General features: G+C 55.4%; 1 protein-coding gene across 1 annotated transcript in view; it reads left to right on the plus strand.

The window, feature by feature from the left end:
• Positions 1 to 25,092, plus strand: part of LOC145353502 (voltage-dependent L-type calcium channel subunit alpha-1D-like) — a 97,506-nt gene that overhangs the window by 64,753 nt on the left and 7,661 nt on the right. The window contains 12 exon segments of the mRNA XM_080204311.1: positions 1,926 to 2,054; positions 4,937 to 5,002; positions 6,805 to 6,871; positions 6,874 to 6,895; positions 7,717 to 7,876; positions 9,497 to 9,624; positions 14,572 to 14,668; positions 15,381 to 15,483; positions 16,941 to 17,047; positions 20,273 to 20,395; positions 21,027 to 21,140; positions 21,997 to 22,202. Of these exon segments, the coding sequence (XP_080060437.1) occupies positions 1,926 to 2,054; positions 4,937 to 5,002; positions 6,805 to 6,871; positions 6,874 to 6,895; positions 7,717 to 7,876; positions 9,497 to 9,624; positions 14,572 to 14,668; positions 15,381 to 15,483; positions 16,941 to 17,047; positions 20,273 to 20,395; positions 21,027 to 21,140; positions 21,997 to 22,202 (1,322 nt within the window).

Genomic DNA, 25,092 nt, shown 5'->3' on the forward strand with positions numbered 1-25,092 from the left:
CTATATAAACCACCCCGAACCCCTCGATTAGATTCCAGTCTGTAACTCACTCCCGGGTATCTGTTATTCTATAAATTAACCACCCCGAACCCCTCGATTAGATTCCAGTCTGTAACTCACTCCCGGGTATCTGTTATTCTATATATAAACCACCCCGAACCCCTCGATTAGATTCCAGTCTGTAACTCACTCCCGGGTATCTGTTATTCTCTATATAAACCACCCCGAACCCCTCGATTAGATTCCAGTCTGTAACTCACTCCCGGGTATCTGTTATTCTATATATAAACCACCCCGAACCCCTCGATTAGATTCCAGTCTGTAACTCACTCCGGGGTATCTGTTATTCTATATATAAACCACCCTGAACCCCTCGATTAGATTCCAGTCTGTAACTCACTCCCGGGTATCTGTTATTCTATATATAAACCACCCCGAACCCCTCGATTAGATTCCAGTCTGTAACTCACTCCCGGGTATCTGTTATTCTATATATAAACCACCCTGAACCCCTCGATTAGATTCCAGTCTGTAACTCACTCCCGGGTATCTGTTATTCTATATATAAACCACCCCGAACCCCTCGATTAGATTCCAGTCTGTGTTGTTCTGTGTGTTGTGTCTGGGAGTTAGCTGTAATTGGTGTCTTGCTAATGATTGCTGTTGTCTCTCACTCATTCCCACATTCATTTCATCGTTGTGGTCTTTATGTCTTCCTCATCGCTTCTTTTCCGGAACCCTCCATGACTTCATCTTTCATATCTTCACGCACTCTCAGAATGGCGGGCATCTTGGTGAGGTAATTAATATATCGACACCGTTGACCTCAGTGCTTTGTTTGGAGTGTGAGACTCAGATATCACCAAATCCTTTCATCCATTCAGAACGTCCCAAAGTGGCTCACGTCCACTGGAAGAGTTATTTTGTTTGTTGAAATGCGATCACTGTTGCAATGTAAAGATTCACCCTCCCACAGTGCGGCGCTCCCTCATCACTGAACCTCTCACAGTGCGGCGCTCCCTCAGCACAGACCCTCCCACAGTGCGGTGCTCCCTCAGCACTGACCCTCCCACAGTGCAGCGCCCCCTCAGCACTGACCCTCCCACAGTGCAGCGCTCCCTCAGCACTGACCCTCCCACAGTGTGGTGCTCCCTCAGCATGGACCCTCCTACAGTGCGGCGCTCCCTCAGCACTGACCCTCCCACAGTGCGGCGCTCCCTCAGCACTGACCCTCCCACAGTGCAGCGCTCCCTCAGCACTGACCCTCCCACAGTGCGGCGCTCCCTCAGCACTGACCCTCCCACGGTGCAGCGCTCCCTCAGCACTGACCCTCCCACAGTGCGGCGCTCCCTCAGCACTGACCCTCCCACAGTGCGGCGCTCCCTCAGCACTGACCCTCCCACAGTGCAGCGCTCCCTCAGCACTGACCCTCCCACAGTGCAGCGCTCCCTCAGCACTGACCCTCCCACAGTGAGGCGCTCCCTCAGCACTGACCTTCCCACAGTGCGGCGCTCCCTCAGCACTGACCCTCCCACAGTGCGGCGCTCCCTCAGCACTGACCCTCCCACAGTGCGGCGCTCCCTCAGCACTGACCCTCCCACAGTGCGGCGCTCCCTCAGCACTGACCCTCCCACAGTGCGGCGCTCCCTCAGCACTGACCCTCCCACAGTGCGGCGCTCCCTCAGCACTGACCCTCCCACAGTGCGGCGCTCCCTCAGCACTGACCCTCCCACAGTGCGGCGCTCCCTCAGCACTGACCCTCCCACAGTGCGGCGCTCCCTCAGCACTGCTTTTGCACATTTGCTGAGTCTGGATGCTGGAGCCCGGATCGACGCGATGCCATCAACACCCCCGTTTCTGAAGAGCATTTATCTGTGGCTGTAATCTGAATGATATCCATCATTTTCTAATTCCTGCTATTCCAGAGTTCAGAAGACAGTTCCCGGATTTCCATTACATTTTTCCGATTATTCCGGGTTATGCGTCTCGTGAAACTGCTGAGCAAAGGGGAAGGAATCCGGACTCTCCTCTGGACTTTCATTAAATCCTTCCAGGTCTGTGTAGTGGGAGCTTTACTCTGTATCTAACCCCATGCTGTACCTGTCCTGGGAGTGTTTGATGGGGTCAGTGTAGAAGGAGCTTTACTCTGTATCTAACCCCGTGCTGTACCTGTCCTGGGAGTGTTTGATGGGGGACAGTGTAGAGGGAGCTTTACTCTGTATCTAACCCCGTGTTGTACCTGTCCTGGGAGTGTTTGATGGGGGACAGTGTAGAGGGAGCTTTACTCTGTATCTAACCCTGTGCTGTACCTGTCCTGGGAGTGTTTGATGGGGGACAGTGTAGAGGGAGCTTTACTCTGTATCTAACCCCGTGTTAGAACATAGAACATAGAACATAGAACACTACAGCACAAACAGGCCCTTCGGCCCACAAGTTGCGCCGACCACATCACCTACCAACCTACAGACCTATCTATAACCCTCAATCTCATTAAACCCCATATACTCATCCAGAAGTCTTTTAAAAGACCCCAGCGAGTTCGCCTCCACCACCACTGACGGCAGCCGATTCCATTCACTCACCACCCTCTGAGTGAAAAACTTACCCCTAACATCACTTCTGAACCTCCCTCCCCGCACCTTAAATCTGTGTCCTCTCGTAGCGACCATTTCAAACCGGGGAAATAGCCTCTGAGAGTCCACCCTATCTATCCCTCTCAACATTTTGTAAACTTCTATCAGGTCGCCTCTCAACCTTCGTCTCTCCAGGGAAAAGAGTCCCAGCTCCCTCAACCTAACTTCATAAGGCATGCCTCCCAGTCCAGGCAACATCCTTGTAAATCTCCTCTGCACCCTTTCAATAGCTTCTACATCTTTCCTATAGTGAGGCGACCAGAACTGCGCACAATACTCCAAATGAGGCCTGACAAGGGTCTTATAAAGTTCCAGCATTACCTCCCGACTCCTAAACTCAATCCCTCGATTAATGAAGGCCAGTACACCATACGCCTTCTTGACCACCTCCTCCACCTGCGAGGCCGATTTAAGAGTCCTGTGGACCCGGACCCCAAGATCCTTCTGCTCCTCAACACTACTCAGACTTCTGCCCTTAATAGTGTACTCGTTCATCCCGTTGGTTCTGCCAAAATGGACGACAACACATTTATCCGCGTTGAAGTCCATCTGCCACTTCTCCGCCCAGTCCTGCATCCTATCTATGTCCTGCTGCAACTTTTGCCATCCTTCCAGATCATCCACAACACCACCGACCTTCGTGTCATCAGCGAACTTACTTACCCATCCCTCCACTTCCTCATCCAGGTCATTTATGAAAATGACAAACAACAAGGGTCCCAGAACAGATCCTTGAGGCACTCCGCTGGTGACTGACCTCCATTCAGAAAAAGCCCCATCCACAACCACTCTCTGCCTTCTGCAGGCAAGCCAGTTCTGGATCCACAAGGCCAAAGGCCCTTGGATCCCATGCCCTCTCACCTTGTCAAGAAGTCTTGCATGGGGGACCTTATCAAACGCCTTGCTGAAGTCCATGTACACTACGTCCACGGCACTTCCTTCGTCAATGTGTTCAGTCACATTATCGAAGAACTCAACTAGGCTTGTAAGGCACGACCTGCCCTTGACAAATCCATGCTGACTATTCCTGATCATGTCAAACCTCTCCAAATGTTCGTAAATCTTGTCCCTCAGAAGCCTCTCCATCAGCTTACCAACCACTGAGGTCAGACTCACCGGTCGGTAATTTCCCGGGCTATCTCTGTTCCCTTTCTTAAAAATAGGAACTACATCCGCAATCCTCCAATCCTCTGGAACCTCTCCCGTCTCCATTGACGACGCAAAGATCATCGCCAGGGGTTCTGCAATCTCTTCCCTCGCCTCCCACAGTATCCTGGGGTACATCCCATCTGGTCCCGGCGACTTATCTACCTTGATAGAATTCAAAAGTTCCAACACATCCTCCTCCTTAATATTCACGTACTCAATCCTTTCCATCTGTTGTACCTGTCCTGGGAGTGTTTGATGGGGACAGTGTAGGGGGAGCTTTACTCTGTATCTAACCCCGTGCTGTACCTGTCCTGGGAGTGTTTGATGGGGGGACAGTGTAGAGGGAGCTTTACTCTGTATCTAACCCCGTGCTGTACCTGTCCTGGGAGTGTTTGATGGGGGGACAGTGTAGAGGGAGCTTTACTCTGTATCTAACCCCGTGCTGTACCTGTCCTGGGAGTGTTTGATGGGGACAGTGTAGGGGGAGCTTTACTCTGTATCTAACCCCGTGCTGTACCTGTCCTGGGAGTGTTTGATGGGGGGACAGTGTAGAGGGAGCTTTACTCTGTATCTAACCCCGTGCTGTACCTGTCCTGGGAGTGTTTGATGGGGGACAGTGTAGAGGGAGCTTTACTCTGTATCTAACCCCGTGCTGTACCTGTCCTGGGAGTGTTTGATGGGGACAGTGTAGAGGGAGCTTTACTCTGTATCTAACCCCGTGCTGTACCTGTCCTGGGAGTGTTTGATGGGGACAGTGTAGAGGGAGCTTTACTCTGTATCTAACCCCGTGCTGTACCTGTCCTGGGAGTGTTTGATGGGGGGGACAGTGTAGAGGGAGCTTTACTCTGTATCTAACCCCGTGCTGTCCCTGTCCTGGGAATCACACTGTCACATGGACAGTTGATATGATAACTGCATGTCTCTGTCCTGGTTTTGGGCCGTTCTTTTCTGTGGGGCCATCTGCAGTACCCGAATCTCGAATCCCTGATAGCTGTCTCAGAGGGTATAGAGACAGGAGATATTCTGTGGGGAATTTGAACTGTTTGAGCATGGTTTATACAATTTGAAAACTCTCTGTCTCCCTCTCTATCTCTGTCTCCCTCTTCCCTGTCTCTCTCTCTCTCTCTCCCCCCTCACCCTCTCTCGTTCCACAGGCCCTGCCATATGTCGCTCTCCTCATCGCCATGATTTTCTTCATATACTCTGTCATTGGAATGCAGGTGAGTGCCTGTTGCTCTTTCATGTCATCAAACGATCTCGGCCTCAGGCCTCACCCAGCGACCGGTCACCAAATCAGCCACCGGGTCTCGTCAGCTCTGCCTCATGTTCAAGAATCTACACCAACCAAACCCCCCCACCTCGATGGTCAGTCACTTGCTGTGCGAGGGTCAGTGCTGAGGGAGCGCCGCACTGTCGGAGGGTCAGTGCTGAGGGAGCGCCGCACTGTGCGAGGGTCAGTGCTGAGGGAGTGCCGCACTGTCGGAGGGTCAGTGCTGAGGGAGCGCCGCACTGTCGGAGGGTCAGTGCTGAGGGAGTGCCGCACTGTGGGAGGGTCAGTGCTGAGGGAGCGCCGCACTGTCGGAGGGTCAGTGCTGAGGGAGCGCCGCACTGTCGGAGGGTCAGTGCTGAGGGAGCGCCGCACTGTCGGAGGGTCAGTGCTGAGGGAGCGCCACACTGTCGGAGGGTCAGTGCTGAGGGAGCGCCGCACTGTCGGAGGGTCAGTGCTGAGGGAGCGCCGCACTGTGGGAGGGTCAGTGCTGAGGGAGCGCCTCACTGTCGGAGGGTCAGTGCTGAGGGAGCACCGCACTGTCGGAGGGTCAGTGCTGAGGGAGCGCCGCACTGTGGGAGGGTCAGTGCTGAGGGAGCGCCTCACTGTCGGAGGGTCAGTGCTGAGGGAGCGCCGCACTGTGGGAGGGTCAGTGCTGAGGGAGCGCCGCACTGTCGGAGGGTCAGTGCTGAGGGAGCGCCGCACTGTGGGAGGGTCAGTGCTGAGGGAATGCTGCACTGTGGGAGGGTCAGTGCTGAGGGAGCACTGCACTGTGGGAGGGTCAGTGCTGAGGGAGCGCCGCACTGTGGGAGGGTCAGTGCTGAGGGAATGCTGCACTGTGGGAGGGTCAGTGCTGAGGGAGCACTGCACAGTGGGAGGGTCAGTGCTGAGGGAGCACTGCACTGTGGGAGGGTCAGTGCTGAGGGAGCACTGCACTGTGGGAGGGTCAGTGCTGAGGGAGCACTGCACTGTGGGAGGGTCAGTGCTGAGGGAGCACTGCACTGTGGGAGGGTCAGTGCTGAGGGAGCACTGCACTGTGGGAGGGTCAGTGCTGAGGGAGCACTGCACTGTGGGAGGGTCAGTGCTGAGGGAGCGCCGCACTGTCGGAGGGTCAGTGCTGAGGAAGCGCCGCACTGTGGGAGGGTCAGTGCTGAGGGAGCGCCGCACTGTCGGAGGGTCAGTGCTGAGGGAGCGCCGCACTGTGGGAGGGTCAGTGCTGAGGGAGCGCCGCACTGTGGGAGGGTCAGTGCTGAGGGAGCGCCGCACTGTGGGAGGGTCAGTGCTGAGGGAGCGCCGCACTGTGGGAGGGTCAGTGCTGAGGGAGCGCCGCACTGTGGGAGAGTCGGTGCTGAGGGAGTGCCGCACTGTGGGAGGGTCAGTGCTGAGGGAGCGCCGCACTGTGGGAGAGTCGGTGCTGAGGGAGTGCCGCACTGTGGGAGGGTCAGTGCTGAGGGAGCGCCGCACTGTGGGAGAGTCGGTGCTGAGGGAGTGCCGCACTGTGGGAGGGTCAGTGCTGAGGGAGTGCCGCACTGTGGGAGAGTCGGTGCTGAGGGAGTGCCGCACTGTGGGAGGGTCAGTGCTGAGGGAGCGCCGCACTGTGGGAGAGTCGGTGCTGAGGGAGTGCCGCACTGTGGGAGGGTCAGTGCTGAGGGAGCGCCGCACTCTTTGACCACGGCAGCCAGTGAAGCAGTGATGGGTGTGGTTGCGAGGGCAACATGGTATAATGCTGAGGCTGAACTCTCCTCTTGTTCCTAGACATTTGGGAAAATTGCGATGCAGGACCACACAGAGATCAACATGAACAACAACTTCCAAACCTTCCCCAGGCTGTTCTCCTCCTCTTCAGGTATGGAGCCTCAGTGTGAGGGTGGGGTGAGGGAGTGCGGAGCTGAAGAAAGGGATGACATAGGTTCTTTAGGACAGGGTGCAGGGAGAGATTTGTCCTAGGTGTTCCTGGGATATGACCAATCAGAGTAATGGGTGAACCGCCGGTGGGGAAGTGTGTGGTGGGGCATGTTTAATGTGTCATATAGTGACACCAGTGGTCGGAGGCTGGTATTACAGTGTGACGTATTTACATAGAACTTTCCCATTGTAAATTATAGAACCCCTCCAGTGCAGCAGGAGGCCTTTCAGCTTATCGAGCCTGCACCAACAACAATCCCACCTTGGCCCTATCCCTGTAACCCCACATATTTACCCTGCAGTGCCCTGACACTAAGGGGCAATTTAGCATGGCCAATCCACTTAACCTACACATCATTGGACACTAAGGGGAAACTTAGCATGTCCAATCCTCCTAATCTACACATCTTTGGACTATGAAAGGAAACCAGAACCGGGGAGATGTGCAGACACAGGGAGAACGTGCAGGATCTACACAGACAGTGACCGAAGCCAGGAATCGAACCTGAGTCCCTGGCTCTGTGAGGCAGCAGCGCTAACCACTGTACAGCTGTTGGAATGGCCTCACCTTCTCTCTCTCTCTCTCTCTCTCGCTCTCCACTGCCTCAGACTTTAACCTGTGGTGTATTGCTCAGTGGGAATGTTGTAGAGCGCTGTTAGTGGTGGGAGGCCGGGAATGCAGCGTGACCTGTTTACATGGGTTTTGCTTCCATTCCCCTGGCTAACAGGGGCAGTAACCCTTCTTGTGTTTGCCTTGGGCAGATGTGCGACTGGCGAGGCCTGGCAGGAGATTATGTTGGCCAGCCTGCCAGGGAAAAAGTGTGATCCAGAGTCCGACTATGGGCCCGGAGAGGAGTACACGTGTGGGAGTAACTTTGCTATTGTCTACTTCATCAGTTTCTTCATGTTGTGTGCGTTCCTGGTAAGTGTCGCGCACTCACTGGGATCACCATCCGGATCATGTTCTGCTTGCTTATCCCATCAGTAAAGGTGTCGGAGAGTCAGTGCTGAGGGAGCGCCGCACTGCGGGAGGGTCAGTGCTGAGAGCGCGCCACACTATGGGAGGGTCAGTGCTGAGGGAGCACCGCACTATGGGAGGGTCAGTGCTGAGGGAGCGCCGCACTGCGGGAGGGTCAGTGCTGAGGGAGCGCCGCACTATGGGAGGGTCAGTGCTGAGGGAGCGCCGCACTGCGGGAGGGTCAGTGCTGAGCCGCACTGTGGGAGGGTCAGTGCTGAGGGAGCGCTGCACTGTGGGAGGGTCAGTGCTGAGGGAGCGCCGCACTGTGGAGGGTCAGTGCTGAGGGAGTGCTGCACTGCGGGAGGGTCCGTGCTGACAGAGCGCTGCACTGTGTGAGGGTCAATGCTGAGGGAGCGCCGCACTGTGGGAGGGTCAGTGCTGAGGGAGCGCCGTGCTGTGGGAGGGTCAGTGCTGAGGGAGCGCCGCACTGTGGGAGAGTCAGTGCTGAGGGAGCGCCGCACTGTGGGAGGGTCAGTGCTGAGGGAGCGCCGCACTGTGGGAGAGTCAGTGCTGAGGGAGCGCCGCACTGTGGGAGGGTCAGTGCTGAGGGAGCGCCGCACTGTGGGATGGTCAGTGCTGAGGGAGCGCCGCACTGTGGGAGGGTCAGTGCTGAGGGAGCGCTGCACTGTGGGAGGGTCAGTGCTGAGGGAGCGCCGCACGGTGGGAGGGTCAGTGCTGAGGGAGTGCCGCACTGTGGGATGGTCAGTGCTGAGGGAGCGCTGCACTGTGGGAGAGTCAGTGCTGAGGGAGCGCCGCACTGTGGGAGGGTCAGTGCTGAGGAACGCCGCACTGTGGGAGGGTCAGTGCTGAGGGAGCGCCACACTGTGGGATGGTCAGTGCTGAGGGAGCGCCGCACTGTGGAGGGTCGGTGCCGAGGGAGCGCCGCACTGTGGGGAGGTCAGTGCTGAGGGAGCGCCGCACTGTGGGAGGGTCGGTGCTGAGGGGAGCGCCGCACTGTGGGGATGGTCTGTGCTGAGGGAGCGCCGCACTGTGGGAGGGTCAGTGCTGAGGGAGCGCCGCACTGTGGGAGGGTCAGTGCTGAGGGAGCGCCGCACTGTGGGAGGGTCAGTGCTGAGGGAATGCCGCACTGTTGGGGAAGGTGATTGATTGGGGTTCCGGTGGTGAACCCTGGTCTCCCTCGTGTGGCACCTGAGGGTATCGTTGCCGAGGGCGTTTCCAGGACTAGGCCTCTGACCTGACTCCTGGTGTCCGGAATAGGGTCTGGACTCTTCAGGAATGAAAGCTTTCTTTGCTCTGGTGTAGAGAATGGAAAGAACATCATTGTGGGTGTGAGCAGAACTTGCTGTCTCTCCCTGGCGATGATATTTGAAATGGAATTGGCGGGGGTGGGGGGATTTGGGGGGGGGGGGGGGTGCGGTGAGGTTTTGGGGGGCTGTGGAAGGAGGGAAGTTGGGGAGCCAGTCTCCAGGGTCTGGCAGGATTGATAATGAGCTGTTCCCACATTCTCCTCCCTCCTCACTGCTTCTATCTCCCTCCCCCCCACCTCCCATCCACCATCTGCAGATCATCAACCTGTTTGTGGCCGTCATCATGGACAACTTCGACTACCTCACGCGGGATTGGTCAATCTTGGGGCCGCATCACCTGGACGAGTTCAAGAGGATCTGGTCGGAATACGACCCGGAGGCAAAGTAAGATCCCGCGAGGGGTGGAGGGGGCGGTGGGGGAGGAGGCGAGATGCGGGGGGGGAATGTGGGGGGAGGGGACAGTGGACCGAGAGGGCATCGTGAGGATCACACACTATGCCCGACCCCACCTCCCAGGGCCCTGACTGGCCAGTGAGGTTCAGCCATGGTCCACGACTGGAGGCCATGGAGAGGGCTGGGGTGAGGGGTCAGTGCCGAGCAAAGGAACGTACACTAAATCAGAGGGGGAAGGAGCAGTGTGGAGGAGGTGAGAGACCTTGCAGTCAATGTCCTCAGATCCCCGAAGGTAACAGGGCTGATCAGTCTGGTGGCTATTCATTGAGGCCTTGATGGTTTTACCTGAGCAGTCGCTGTGTTGGGGGTGGGTTGTCTGACCAGGGAAGGTTGGACATGCCAAGCTTGTACCCGCTGGAGTTTCCAGTGAGACCCTGAGCGGGGTGGGGGCAGCTGTAAAGTTTTATAGCACAGAAAGTGGCCCCTTTGGCCCATCTGGTCATCCAGCACCTGTCCACTCTAATCCCTTTTCCCAGCATTTGGCCTGTAGCTTCGTACGCTGTGGGGTTTCCAACTGCTGATCTAAATACTTCCTGTGAGGGTCTCTGCCTCCACCACCTTTTCAGGCGAGTTCCAGATTCCACCCCGCCCCCCGCTCCAGCCCAGGCAGCATCCTGGTGAGTCTCCTCCGCACCCTCTCCAGTGCAGTCACACCTTGATAGGGTGGCTGTGGAGAGGATGTTTCCCCTTGTGGAAGAATCGAAAGAGCAAAGAAAATTACAGCACAGGAACAGGCCTCTCAGCCCTCCAAGCCTGCATCGACCATGCTGCCCCCTTCCCTTCCGGGGACCATATCCCTCTATTCCCATCCTATTCATGAATTTGTCAAGACACCCCTTAAAAGTCGCTACCGCATCCACTTCCAGAAACCTACTACTCTTTGTGTAAAAAATACCTGCCTCGTTCATCTCCTTTAAACCTTGCCCCTCGAACCCTGTTGCCCCTTAGTAACTGACTCTTCCACCCTGGGAAAAAGCTTCTGACTATCCACTCTGTCCATGCATCTCATAATCTTGTAGACTTCTATCAGGTCTCCCCTCAACCTCCGTCGCTCCAGTGAGAACAAACCAAGTTTCCCCAACCTCTCCTCAGGGCTAATGCCCTCCATACCAGGCAACATCCTGGTAAATCTTTTCTGTACCCTCCCTAAAGCTTCAACATCCTTCTGGTAGTGTGGCGACCAGAATTGAACACGATATTCCAAATGCAGCCTAATTAAGGTTCTATAAAGCTGCAACATGACTTGTCAATTTTTAAACTCAATATGCTGGCCGATGAAGGCAAGCGTGCCGTATGCCTTCTTGACTACCTTCTCCACCTGCGTTGCCACTTTCAGTGATCTGTGTACCCGTACGCCCAGATCCCTCTGCCTATCGAGGGATCTTAAGGGTTCTGCCATTTACTGTATATTTCCCAGTCTGTATTAGACCTTCCAAAATGCACACATTTGTCCGGATTAAACTCCATCTGCCATCTCTCCTCCAAGTCTCCAACTGATCTATATCCTGCTGTATCCTCTGATGGTCTTCATCGCTATCCGCAAATCCACCAACTTTTGTGTCGTTCACAAACTTAGTAATCAATCCAGTTACATTTTCCTCCAAATCATTTATATATATTACAAACAGCAAAGGTCCCAGCACTGATCCCTGAGGAACACCACTTGTCACAGCCCTCCATTCAGAACACACCCTTCCACTGCTATCCTCTGTCTTCTTTGACTGAGCCAGATTTGTATCCACCTTGCCAGCTCACCTCTGATCCCATCTAACTTCACTTTCTGCACCAGTCTGCCATGAGGGACCTTGTCAAAGGCCTTACTGAAGTCCATGTAGACAACATATAGCCTCACTATAGGAAAGATGTAGAAGCTATTGAGAGGGTACAGAGGAGATTTACAAGGATGTTGCCTGGACTGGGAGGCATGCCTTATGAAGTTAGGTTGAGGGAGCTGGGACTCTTTTCCCTGGAGAGACGAAGGTTGAGAGGCGACCTGATAGAAGTTTACAAAATGTTGAGAGGAATAGATAGGGTGGACTCTCAGAGGCTATTTCCCCGGGTTGAAATGGTTGCTACGAGAGGACACAGATTTAAGGTGCAAGGAGGGAAGTTCAGAAGTGATGTTAGGGGTAAGTTTTTCACTCAGAGGGTGGTGAGTGAATGGAATCGGCTGCCGTCAGTGGTGGTGGAGGCGAACTCGCTGGGGTCTTTTAAAAGACTTCTGGATGAGTATATGGGGTTTAATGAGATTGAGGGTTATAGATAGGTCTGTAGGTTGGTAGGTGTTGATGTGATCGGCGCAACTCGTGGGCCGAAGGGCCTGTTTGTGCTGTAGTGTTCTATGTTCTATGTTCTATGTAACATCCACTGCCCTACCCTCATCAACCATCTTTGTCACTTCCTTGAAAAACTCGATCAAGTTAGTGAGACACGATTTCTCCTTCACAAAACTATGTTGCCTCTCACTAATACGTCCACTTATTTCCAAGTGAGAATAAATCCTTTCTCAAAGAGTCCTCTCCAATAATTTCCCTACCTCTGATGTAAGGCTCACCAGCCTGTAACTAGCTGGATCTAGACTTAAGGTTATCTGGGGGAGGTTGATGGGAACCTGGGGTTGAGATTACAATGAGATCAGCCATGTTCTTACAGAATGGGGCAGCAGGCTCGAGGGGCTGGTTCGCCCATCCCTGCTGCTAGTTTGTGCAAGAGCAGGGAGGTCATATATATATAAAACATTGATTTGAGGCAAGTGTGCAGTTCCAGTCACCTCATTGCAGAAAGAATGCAGTTAGAGAGGGTACAGAAGAAATTTACAAGGATGTTGCTACCTAGAAATTGGAAAACTGCAGCCACAAGGAAAGATTAGATAGGCTGAATGGAGGCGCAGGGGTAAGGGGGGCAGGGGTTGGAATTGTTCTCAGAGCAGAGTTGTCTGAATGGAGATTAGATTGAGAGTTACTGGGCCATACCTGGAGTATTGTGTACAGTTTTAGTGTCCTTACCTGAGGAAGGACGTCCTTGCTCTAGAGAGAGTGCAGTGAAGGTTTACCAGGCTGATTCCTGGGGTGGCAGGTCTGTCGTATGAGGAGAGACTAAGCCGGTTAGGATTATATTCACTGGAGTTGAGAAGAGCGAGAGGGGATCTCATAGAAATTTATAAAATTCTAACAGGGTTAGACAGGATAGGTTCAGAAATGATATCCCCAATAGCGGCAGAGTCCAGAACTAGAACTTGAGGATAAGGGGTAAACCTTTTAGGACTGAGGTGAGGAGAAATTTCTTCACCCAGAGAATGGTGAATGTGTGGAATTCACCACCACAGAAAGTAGTCAAGGCCAAAATGTGTGATTTCGAGAAGAAATTAGATGTGGCCCTTGGGGCTAAAGGGATCAAGGGGATATGGGAGGACGAGGGGATCGGGATATGGAATTTGATGATAGCCATGATCATAATGAATGGCAGAGCAGGCTTGAGGGCTGAATGGCCTCCTCCTGTTCTGATTTTCTATATTTCCTTGACTGCAAGAAACTATAAAAGGTCGTGAACGTAGCCCAGTCTGTCACACAAACCGGCCTCCCACCCATTGACTCTGTCTACACTTCCCACTGCCTTGGAAAAGCAGCCAGCATAATTAAGGACCCCACGCACCCCGGACATTCTCTCTTCCACCTTCTTCCTTCAGGAAAAAGATGCAAAAGTCTGAGGTCACGGACCAACTGACTCAAGAACAGCTTCTTCCCTGCTGCCGTCAGACTTTTGAATGGACCTACCTCGCACTAAGTTGATCTTTCTCTACACCCTAGCTTTGACTGTAACACTACATTCTGCACTCTCTCCTTTCCTTCTCTATGAACAGTAAGCTTTGTATAGTGCACAAGAAGCAATACTTTACAATTAATTAATCCATGTGACAATAATGTGACAATGTTGTTTTCTCTCTCCCCTCCCCGTAACCGCCCCCCCACACCTCAGTTCCCAACCCTCCTGACGGTGGGGAAACACTTCTCCTCATTCACTCAATCGAAGCCCCCTCATGATAGTGACGCCCTCGATTAAATCCTCCCCCTTAATCTTCTCTGCTCCAAAGGAGAACAATCCCAGCTCCTCCCAGCCTCTCTCTCTCTCCTAATGGAGGTTCTGTCACCCCTGGGGAATGTACTGGGTAAATCTCCCTCTGCCCATCCACACACTTCCCTCCCTGAGGCCTCCACATCCTTCCAAAGATGCAGGGGAGGCTCCAGAACTGGATGCAATTCTCCCGCACCCCCTCTCTCCATCCCCGCAACCCCCCTCTCTCCACCCCTGCACCCCCCTCTCTCCTTTGCATACCCCTCTCTCTCCCCCACACCCCCTCTCCCCCGCAACACCTAGCCCTCCTCCCCGCACACCCCCTCCCCCCCCCCCCCCGCCCATCCTTCTCTTCCCCCCCGCACCACCCTTCTCTCCCCCCTCCGCACCCCCTCTCTCCCCCCCCGCATCCCCCCTCTCTCCCCCTCCGCACATCCCCTCTCCCCCTCCGCACACCCTCTCTCCTCCCGCTCACCCCTCTCTCCCCCCTCCCGCACACCCCCCTCTCCCCCCCGCATCCCCCTCTCTCCCCCTCCGCACACCCCTCTCTCCCCCTCCGCACACCCCCCTCTCCCCCCGCATCCCCCTCTCTCCCCTCCCGCACACCCCTCTCTCCCCCTCCGCACACCCCCCTCTCCCCCCCGCATCCCCTCTCTCCCCCCTCCGCACACCCCTCTCTCCCCCTCCGCACACCCCTCTCTCCCCCTCCGCACACCCTCTCTCCCCCCACTCCTCCCCCCTCACCCCAGCTGTCTCTCCGCCGCGACCCCCAGCTCGGTCTGACCTCTCTGACCTCTCTCACTGCAGGGGGAGGATTAAACATCTGGATGTGGTGACGCTGCTCCGCCGGATCCAACCTCCACTGGGGTTCGGCAAACTCTGTCCCCACAGGGTGGCCTGCAAGGTGAGCGGGGAGGAGTGGGGGGGGAGGTGTAAGGGAGGGAATGAGGGTGCAGGAAGAGGGATGGAGGAGGAGGAAGGGAGAGGGTGATGGAGTTCGAAGGAAGGTGGAGAGAAAGGGAGGGAGGGGAAGAGATAAAGGGAGCATGAGAGAGATGGGAAGAGAGAAAACCTGTTACACAGGAACAGGAGGAGGCCATTCAGCCCCTCTCGAGCCTGTTACACAGGAACAGGAGGAGGCCATTCAGCCCCTCTCGAGCCTGTTACACAGGAACAGGAGGAGGCCATTCAGCCCCTCTCGAGCCTGTTACACAGGAACAGGAGGAGGCCATTCAGCCCCTCTCGAGCCTGTTACACAGGAACAGGAGGAGGCCATTCAGCCCCTCTCGAGCCTGTTACACAGGAACAGGAGGAGGCCATTCAGCCCCTCGAGCCTGTTACACAGGAACTGGAGGAGGCCATTCAGCCCCTCTCAAGCCTGTTACACAGGAACAGGAGGAGGCCATTCAGCCTGGTCCCACTGTTTGGCAGGTCAAGGGTTGCCTAAAAGCTGAACCGGAATTGGGTTTCTCAGGGGTATTGTGATAGTCGAATAGGTTCCCTGGAGATGGGAGAGGGGGAGCAGGAGCCATCCTGTGTGAGAGGATGTTCCCTTCAGGATGGATTGATTGGTATTGCTTCACTCACTGTTGCCGTGTCTGTTTCTGTCTCTCCAGAGACTGGTAGCGATGAACATGCCATTAAACAGCGATGGCACCGTGTCCTTCAATGCCACCCTCTTCGCCCTGGTCAGGACTGCCCTGAAGATTAAAACTGAGGGTAGGACCCGGCATCAAACTCCAACAGCCTCCTCACGCACCTAACCTCCTCCAGTCCCTAACACCCCTCCCTATCTCTGTACCTCCTCCAGCCCCTACACCCCTCCCTATCTCTGTAACCTCCTCCAGCCTCTACAACCCTCCCTGTCTCTGTAACCTCCTCCAGCCCCTACAACCCTCCCTATCTCTGTAACCTCCTCCAGCCTCTACAACCCTCCCTATCTCTGTCACCCCCTCCATCCGCAAAAATCCTCCCTATTTCTGTAACCTCCTTCAGCCTCTATAACCCTCCCTATCTATGTAAACTCTTCCAGCCCTTACACATCCTCCCTACCTCTGTAACCTCCTACAACCCTCCAAGGTATCTATGCTCCTCCAATTCCAGCCTCTCGAGCATCTCCCAATTCCCTTCGCTCCACCATTGGTGGTGCTCCCTCAGCACTGACCCCCCCACAGTGCGCACTCCCTCGGCACTGACCCTCCCACAGTGCGGCACTCCCTCAGCACTGACCCTCCCACAGTGCAGCACTCCCTCAGCACTGACCCTCCCGCAGTGCGGCGCTCCCTCAGCACTGACCCTCCCACAGTGCGGCGCTCCCTCAGCACTGACCCTCCCACAGTGCGGCGCTCCCTCAGCGCCAACCCTCCCACAGTGCGGCGCTCCCTCAGCACTGACCCTCCCACAGTGCGGCGCTCCCTCAGCGCCAACCCTCCCACAGTGTGGCGCTCCCTCAGCACTGACCCTCCCGCAGTGCGGCGCTCCTCAGCACTGACCCTCCCACAGTGCGGCGCTCCCTCAGCACTGACCCTCCCACAGTGCAGCGCTCCCTCAGCACTGACCCTCCCACAGTGCGGCGCTCCCTCAGCGGCGACCCTCCCACAGTGCGGCACTCCCTCAGCACTGACCCTCCCACAGCGTGGCGCTCCCTCAGCACTGACCCTCCCACAGTGCGGCGCTCCCTCAGCACTGACCCTCCCACAGTGCGGCGCTCCCTCAGCACTGACCCTCCCACAGTGCGGCGCTCCCTCAGCACTGACCCTCCCACAGTGCGGCGCTCCCTCAGCACTGACCCTCCCACAGTGCAGCCCCTCCCTCAGCACTGACCCTCCCACAGTGCGGCGCTCCCTCAGCACTGACCCTCCCACAGTGCGGCGCTCCCTCAGCACTGACCCTCCCACAGTGCGGCGCTCCCTCAGCACTGACCCTCCCACAGTGCGGCGCTCCCTCAGCACTGACCCTCCCACAGTGCGGCGCTCCCTCAGCACTGACCCTCCCACAGTGCGGTGCTCCCTCAGCACTGACCCTCCCACAGTGCGGCGCTCCCTCAGCACTGACCCTCCCACAGTGCGGTGCTCTCTCAGCTGAAGGAGGAATGGATTGTGTTTGCAATTTCTATTTGAAATGTAACGATATGTATTTTGTTATGTGTGTGTGTGTGTGTGTGTGTGCGTGTGTAGGTAACCTGGAACAAGCCAACATGGAGCTGAGACTCATTATCAAGACAATATGGAAACACACCAAACCAAAAATTCTGGATGAAATTATTCCGCCTCCCTGAAGGTAAGTAATCATTGCACAGAGACCCCTATCACCCCGCGAGTCTCCCCCATCAGAGACCCCTATCACCCAGAGAGTCTCCCCCATCAGAGACCCCTATCACCCCGCGAGTCTCCCCATCAGAGACTCCTATCACCCGAGAGTCTCCCCCATCAGAGACCCCTATCACCCCACGAGTCTCCCCCATCAGAGACTCCTATCACCCAGAGAGTCTCCCCCATCAGAGACCCCTATCACCCCGCGAGTCTCTCCATCAGAGACCCCTATCACCCAGAGAGTCTCCCCCATCAGAGACCCCTATCACCCAGAGAGACACCCCCATCAGAGACCCCTATCACCCAGAGTCTCCCAACAGAGACCCCTATTACCCAGAGAGTCTCCCCATCAGAGACCCCTATCACCCAGAGAGACTCCCCCATCAGAGACCCCTATCACCCAGAGAGTCTCCCCCATCAGAGACCCCTATCACCCAGAGAGTCTCCCCCATCAGAAACCCCTATCACCGAGAGAGACTCCCCCATCAGAGACCCCTATCACCCAGGGAGTCTCCCCATCAGAGACCCCTATCACCCAGAGTCTCTCCGTCAGAGACCCCTATCACCCAGAGAGTCTCCCCCATCAGAGACCCCTATCACCGAGAGAGACTCCCCCATCAGAGACCCCTATCACTCAGAGAGTCTCCCCATCAGAGACCCCTATCACCCAGAGAGTCTCCCCCATCAGAGACCCCTATCGCCCAGAGTCTCCCCATCAGAGACCCTATCACCCAGAGAGTCTCCCCATCAGAGACCCCTATCACCCAGAGAGACTCCCCCATCAGAGACCCCTATCACCCAGAGTCTCCCCATCAGAGACCCCTATCACCCAGAGAGTCTCCCCATCAGAGACCCCTATCACCCAGAGAGTCTCCCCCATCATAGACCCCTATCACCCAGAGAGTCTCCCCCATAAGAGACCCCTATCACCCAGAGTCTCCCCAACAGAGACCCCTATTACCCAGAGAGTCTCCCCATCAGAGACCCCTATCACCCAGAGTCTCCCCATCAGAGACCCCTATCACCCAGAGAGTCTCCCCCATCATAGACCCCTATCACCCAGAGAGTCTCCCCATCAGAGACCCCTATCACCCAGAGAGTCTCCCCCATCAGAGACCCCTATCACCCAGAGAGACTCCCCATCACAGACCCCTATCACCCAGAGAGACTCCCCATCAGAGACCCCTATCACCCAGAGAGTCTCCCCCATCAGAGACCCCTATCACCCAGAGAGACTCCCCATCAGAGACCCCTATCACCCAGAGAGTCTCCCCCATCAGAGACCCCTATCACCCAGAGAGACTCCCCATCAGAGACCCCTATCACCCAGAGAGTCTCCCCCATCAGAGACCCCTATCACCCAGAGAGACTCCCCCATCAGAGACCCCTATCACCCAGAGAGTCTCCCCCATCAGAGACCCCTATCACCCAGAGAGACTCCCCATCAGAGACCCCTATCACCCAGAGAGACTCCCCATCAGAGACCCCTATCACCCAGAGAGACTCCCCATCATAGACCCCTATCGCCCAGAGAGTCTCCCCATCAGAGACCCTCTCCGCTGGCCCTTCTCCATTCGCCCTCTCCTCTCTTTTCCCCATCTACCTCCCTCACCTTCCTACCTCTCCTCTCTTTCCCCCATCTCCCTCTCTCATCCTCCTACCTCTCCCCTCTTTCTCTACCCCTCCTGCCTCTCCCTACCCCCCTCAGCAATTTCTGCCTCTTCCCTTCTCCACTTATCATGGAATCATTGAATTACTACTGTGCAGGAGGAGGCCATTCGGTCCATTGAGTCTGTACCGACCCCAATCCCACCCAGGCCCTATTCCCATAACCCCACATATTTACCCTGCTAATTCCCCTGACACTAAGGGTCAATTTTAGCATGGCCAGTAACCCGAACCTGCACATCTTTAGGACAGTGGGAGGAAATCGGGAAACCCACGCAGACACAGGGAGGACGTGCAGACTCCACACAGACAGTGACCCAAAGCAGGAATTGAACCCAGGTTCCTGGCGCTGTGAGGCAGCAGCGCTAACCTCTGTGCCACCGTACTGCCCTGCTTGTTCTCATCTCCCACATCTATCCCCCCCTCACCCTCTCCCACCTTCTTCCCCCACTCCTTCCATCCTCCTCTCTTTGCTCTTCCCCTCCCCTGAACTATAGCCATCCTGGGCTAGAGGCCCCACGACCCGCTGCAGGTCCCACATCCCCCCCCCACCTTTCCAGCCTGAGGCAGGAGCTCGGGTGAGATGGTTTCACCTGGATTACGGGGTGGGGAATGGCAATAGGAGTGGGAATCTGATTGAGCTGAAGGTTCGGGGCCAGTACCCCTTGGCAGTCTCTCTGTGTCCTCCTCACAGCTCCCCCTTCCCCACCGAGCTCAATATCCTCTGCAAACTGGCAGGCATGACTCTCTGTATCTCTGTCATTCATATCTATCACATACCCTTCAGGCCCCAGCACTCACAGCCGGCCCTTTGACAGTGACCCATCGGGGCCTGGATTTGTATCAGAAAGTTAACCCTTTCCCCTAATCCCATCATCATTCACAATAATCACTTGTTTGACATCTTGGAAAATGCAGTTTGAAAATCGAAAGATACAACATCTCCTGCTTCCCCTGAGCGATCCTCCAGAGTTCTCAAACACCATTCCTGATTCCAAGGGGATCAAAGTGCTCCCATCGCTATCCACAAACACTATTCCAGAGTCAACTCAATGTTTCTCTGTATCTCTCTCTGTCTGTCCCTCTCTCTGTCTGTTCCTCTCTCTCTCTCTGTTCCTCTCTCTCTGTCTGTGCCTCTCTCTCTCTCTTCCTCTCTCTGCCTGTCCCTCTCTCTGTCTGTCTCTATCTCTCGATCTGTCCCTCTCTCTCGGTCTGTCCCTCTCTCTCGATCTGTCCGTCTCTCTCGATCTGTCCGTCTCACTCGATCTGTCCGTCTCTCTCGGTCTGTCCCTCTCTCTCGATCTGTCCCTCTCTCTCGGTCTGTCCTCTCTCTCGGTCTGTCCGTCTCTCTCGGTCTGTCCCTCTCTCTCGGTCTGTCCCTCTCTCTCGGTCTGTGCATTTCTCTCCATCTGCCAATCTCTCTGTCTCTTCGGCACTGTCCCTCCCTCTCTGTCCCACCCTGTCTGTCCCTCCCTCTCTTTCTCTGTCTCTCCCTCTCTCCCTGTCTCTCTAACTCTCACACAGACGAGGAGGTGACAGTCGGAAAGTTTTACGCCACCTTCTTGATCCAGGATTACTTCAGGAAGTTCCGGAGAAGGAAAGAAAAGGGTCTGTTTGGGGAGTCGGACCCCTGCAACTCGACCACCTTACAGGTCAGCCTGGGATCTGGGTCAGCACTCCACGAACAACCCACTGTGGGAGGGTCAGTGCTGAGGGAGCGCCGCACTGTGGGAGGGTCAGTGCTGAGGGAGCGCCGCACTGTGGGAGGGTCAGTGCTGAGGGAGCGCTGCACTGTGGGAGCTCAGTGCTGAGGGAGCACCGCACTGTGGGAGGGTCAGTGCTGAGGGAGCGCTGCACTGTGGGAGGCTCAGTGCTGAGGGAGCGCCACACTGTGGGAGGGTCAGTGCTGAGGGAGCGCTGCACTGTGGGAGGGTCAGTGCTGAGGGAGCGCTGCACTGTGGGAGGCTCAGTGCTGAGGGAGCGCTGCATTTGGGAGGGTCAGTGCTGAGGGAGCGCCACACTGTGGGAAGGTCAGTGCTGAGGGAGCACCGCACTGTGGGAGGGTCAGTGCTGAGGGAGCGCCGCACTGTGGGAAGGTCAGTGCTGAGGGAGCGCCGCACTGTGGGAGGGTCAGTGCTGAGGAAGCGCTGCACTGTGGGAGGGTCAGTGCTGAGGGAGCACCGCACTGTGGGAGGGTCAGTAGTAGATGGATAGATTTGGGTGGGTGGATGATTACGATGGGATTGTTTATTGTTCTGGGTAACCTTTGATTGGTCTGATCAGGCCGGACTGCGGACACTACAGGACATTGGGCCAGAAATACGGCGGGCAATCTCGTGTGACCTACTGGAGGAACCGGAGGAAGAGAGAGTGCACGGTGCTGAAGACACACACCCGGTCAGTTCTTTCATTTCAGTGACTCCCACTCACAATAATTCTCACTTACCCAGAGAGTGGCAAGCATCTCAGTTCCACTGGGAGCGGCTGAGGTGACCCGTCTCGATGTGTTCATGGGGGAGGGGGGGGGAGTTTATTTATTAATGTCACAAGTAGGCTTACATTAACACTGCAGTGAAATTACTGTGAAAATCCCTGAGACGCCACCCTCCGGCGCCTGTTCGTGTACACTGAGATAGAATTTAGCAAGGCAAATTCACCCAATCAGCACGTTGTGGGAGGAAACTGGAGCACCCAGAGGAAACCCACGCAGACACGGGGAGAACATACTGACTCTGCACATACAGTGACCCGAGCTGGAAATCGAATCCAAGTCCCTGGCTCTGTGAGACAGCTGTGCTAACCACTGTGGCACCGCGCTGCCCATGATGGAGAAAAGAGAAGAATATGGGGGGGTGGAGGAGGGAGATGAAGTAAAGAGAGTGGGAGGACGATGCTGAAGGGGCAGAATCACCAGGTGAAGGGACAATCGCCTATGTTGCACAAATTCAATGGGGGACAGTGTAGAGGGAGCTTTACTCTGTATCTAACCCCGTGCTGTACCCGTCCTGGGAGTGTTTGATGGGGGACAGTGTAGAGGGAGCTTTACTCTGTATCTAACCCTGTGCTGTACCTGTCCTGGGAGTGTTTGATGGGGACAGTGTAGAGGGAGCTTTACTCTGTATCTAACCCCGTGCTGTACCTGTCCTGGGAGTGTTTGATGGGGACAGTGTAGAGGGAGCTTTACTCTGTATCTAACCCCGTGCTGTACCCCGTCCTGGGAGTGTTTGATGAATGTGTGGCCTCTCCTGTACAGAGCCTGGATCGACGTGGTTCGAAGGCCTCTGCCTCCTCCTTGCAGTCGGTCAGCATCCTGATTGGCAGCGAGCCCCCCCCAGAACCCAGCAGTAAGCGAGTGGTGAATGGGTCAGTGCTGCTCGGACAGAAGGTGCGGAGCATCAGTCAGGAAGATGTCCCTGAGACCCAGCCCCCAAGTCCCGAGAGGGCGTCCCCCAACATCAGGTACACGAGCTCCCCTCCGAGCGAGCGCTTCCCCGACCTCAAACCTGCTGATACCATCACCCAACTACCCTCCGCTTCCTCCCCCAAGGCTGTGATCTGGTGCGTGGGTCAGGGGCTATTTGACTGTATGGGGCATCCAGTTATTGATTAACCTGAGCCCTCCCCCCCACTGTCATCACATCCTCCAATCAGAAACAACATGGGGATTGAGGGATACGGGGAGAAGGCGGGGATTGAGGGATACGGGGAGAAGGTGAGGATTGAGGAATACGGGGAGAAGGTGGGGATTGAGGGATACGGGGAGAAGGTGGGGATTGAGGGATACGGGGAGAAGGTGGGGATTGAGGGATACGGGGAGAAGGTGGGATTGAGGGATACGGAGAGAAGGTGGGATTGAGGGATACGGGGAGAAGGTGAGGATTGAGGAATACGGGGAGAAGGTGGGGATTGAGGGATACGGGGAGAAGGTGGGGATTGAGGGATACGGGGAGAAGGTGGGGATTGAGGGATACGGGGAGAAGGTGGGGATTGAGGGATACGGGGAGAAGGTGGGGATTGAGGGATACGGGAGAAGGTGGGGATTGAGGGATACGGGGAGAAGGTGGGGATTGAGGGATACGGGGAGAAGGTGGGGATTGAGGGATACGGGGAGAAGGTGGGGATTGAGGGATACGGGGAGAAGGTGGGGATTGAGGGATACGGGGAGAAGGTGGGGATTGAGGGATACGGGGAGAAGGTGGGGATTGAGGGATACGGGGAGGAGGTGGGGATTGAGGGATACGGGGAGAAGGTGGGGATTGAGGGATACGGGGAGAAGGTGGGATTGAGGGATACGGGGAGAAGGTGGGGATTGAGGGATACGGGGAGAAGGTGGGATTGAGGGATACGGGGAGAAGGTGGGGATTGAGGGATACGGGGAGAAGGTGGGGATTGAGGGATACGGAGAGAAGGTGGGGATTGAGGGATACGGGGAGGAGGTGGGGATTGAGGGATACGGGGAGAAGGTGGGATTGAGGGATACGGGGAGAAGGTGGGGATTGAGGGATACGGGGAGAAGGTGGGGATTGAGGGATACGGGGAGAAGGTGGGGATTGAGGGATACGGAGAGAAGGTGGGATTGAGGGATACGGGGAGAAGGTGGGGATTGAGGGATACGGGGAGAAGGTGGGGATTGAGGGATACGGGGAGAAGGTGGGATTGAGGGATACGGGGAGAAGGTGGGGATTGAGGGATATGGGGAGAAGGTGGGGATTGAGGGATACGGAGAGAAGGTGGGGATTGAGGGATACGGGGAGAAGGTGGGATTGAGGGATACGGGGAGAAGGTGGGGATTGAGGGATACGGGGAGAAGGTGGGGATTGAGGGATACGGGGAGAAGGTGGGATTGAGGGATACGGGGAGAAGGTGGGGATTGAGGGATATGGGGAGAAGGTGGGGATTGAGGGATACGGAGAGAAGGTGGGATTGAGGGATACGGGGAGAAGGTGGGGATTGAGGGATACGGGGAGAAGGTGGGGATTGAGGGATACGGGGAGAAGGTGGGAGTGAGGGATACGGGGAGAAGGTGGGAGTGAGGGATACGGGGAGAAGGTGGGAGTGAGGGACTCTATTACAATAAGAACTCAGAGCAGGAGTAGACCATCTGGCCCCTCGAACCTGCTCCGCCATTCAATAAGATCATGGCTGATCTTTTCATGGACGCAGCTCCACTTACCCCACTGCTCACCATAGCCCTTAATTCCTTTACTGTTCAAAAATTTATCTATCCTTGCCTTAAAAACATTCAATGAGGCAGCCTCAACTGCTTCACTGGGTGGGGAATTCCACAGATTCACAACCCTTTGTGTGAAGAAGTTCCTCCTCAACTCAGTCCTAAATCTGCTTCCCCTTATTTTGAGGCTATGCCCCCGAGTTCTAGTTTCACCCACCAGTGGAAACAACTTCCCTGCTTCTATCTTATTGATTCCCTTCATAATCTTATATGTTTCTATGAGATCTCCCCTCATCTTTCTGAGTTACAAAGAGTATAGCCCCAGTCTACTCAGTCTGTCCTCATAAGCCAACCTTCTCAACTCCAGAATCAACCTAGTGAATCTCCTCTGTACCCCCTCCAGTGCCAATATACCCTTTCTCAAGTAAGGAGACCAAAACTGTACACAGTACTCCAGGTGTGGCCTCACCAGCACCTTATACAGCTGCAACATAACCTCGCTGTTTTTAAACTCCATCCCTCTGGCAATGAAGGACAAAATTCCATTTGCCTTCTCCATTACCTGCTGCAAACCAACTCCTTGTGATTCTTACACAAGGACACCCAGGTCCCTCTGCACAGCAGCATGCTGAAATTTTTTACCATTTAAATAATAATCCATTTTGCTGTTATTCCGACCAAAATGGATGACCTCACATTTACCAACATTGTACTCCATCTGCCAGACCCTCACCCACTCACTTAGACTATCTATATCCCTTTGCAAACTCTCAGGGTCCTCTGCACACTTTGCCACCCACCTTAGTGTGGTCTGTGAATTTTGACACACTACACTTGGTCCCCAACTCCAAATCATCTCTCTAAATCGTAAATAATTGCAGTCCCAACATTGATCCCTGAGGCACACCACTAGTCACTGATCACCAACCAGAAAAACACCCATTATCCCCACTCTTTGCTTCCTGTTAGTTAACCAATCCTCTATCCATGCGAATATATTACCCGTAACACTGTGCACCTTTATCTTATGTCGCAGTCTTTGGTGCGGCACCTTGTCGAAAGCCTTCTGGAAATCCAGATACACCACATCCACAGGTTCCCCACTGTCTGCTGTACATGTAATGTCCTCAAAGAATTCCACCAAATCAGTCAAACCTCCCTTTCCCTTCAGGAATCCAT

This window comes from Carcharhinus amblyrhynchos, chromosome 15, assembly GCF_965287045.1.
Source record: "Carcharhinus amblyrhynchos chromosome 15, sCarAmb.v2.hapA, whole genome shotgun sequence".
In the NCBI taxonomy this organism is placed as follows: Eukaryota; Metazoa; Chordata; class Chondrichthyes; order Carcharhiniformes; family Carcharhinidae; genus Carcharhinus; species Carcharhinus amblyrhynchos.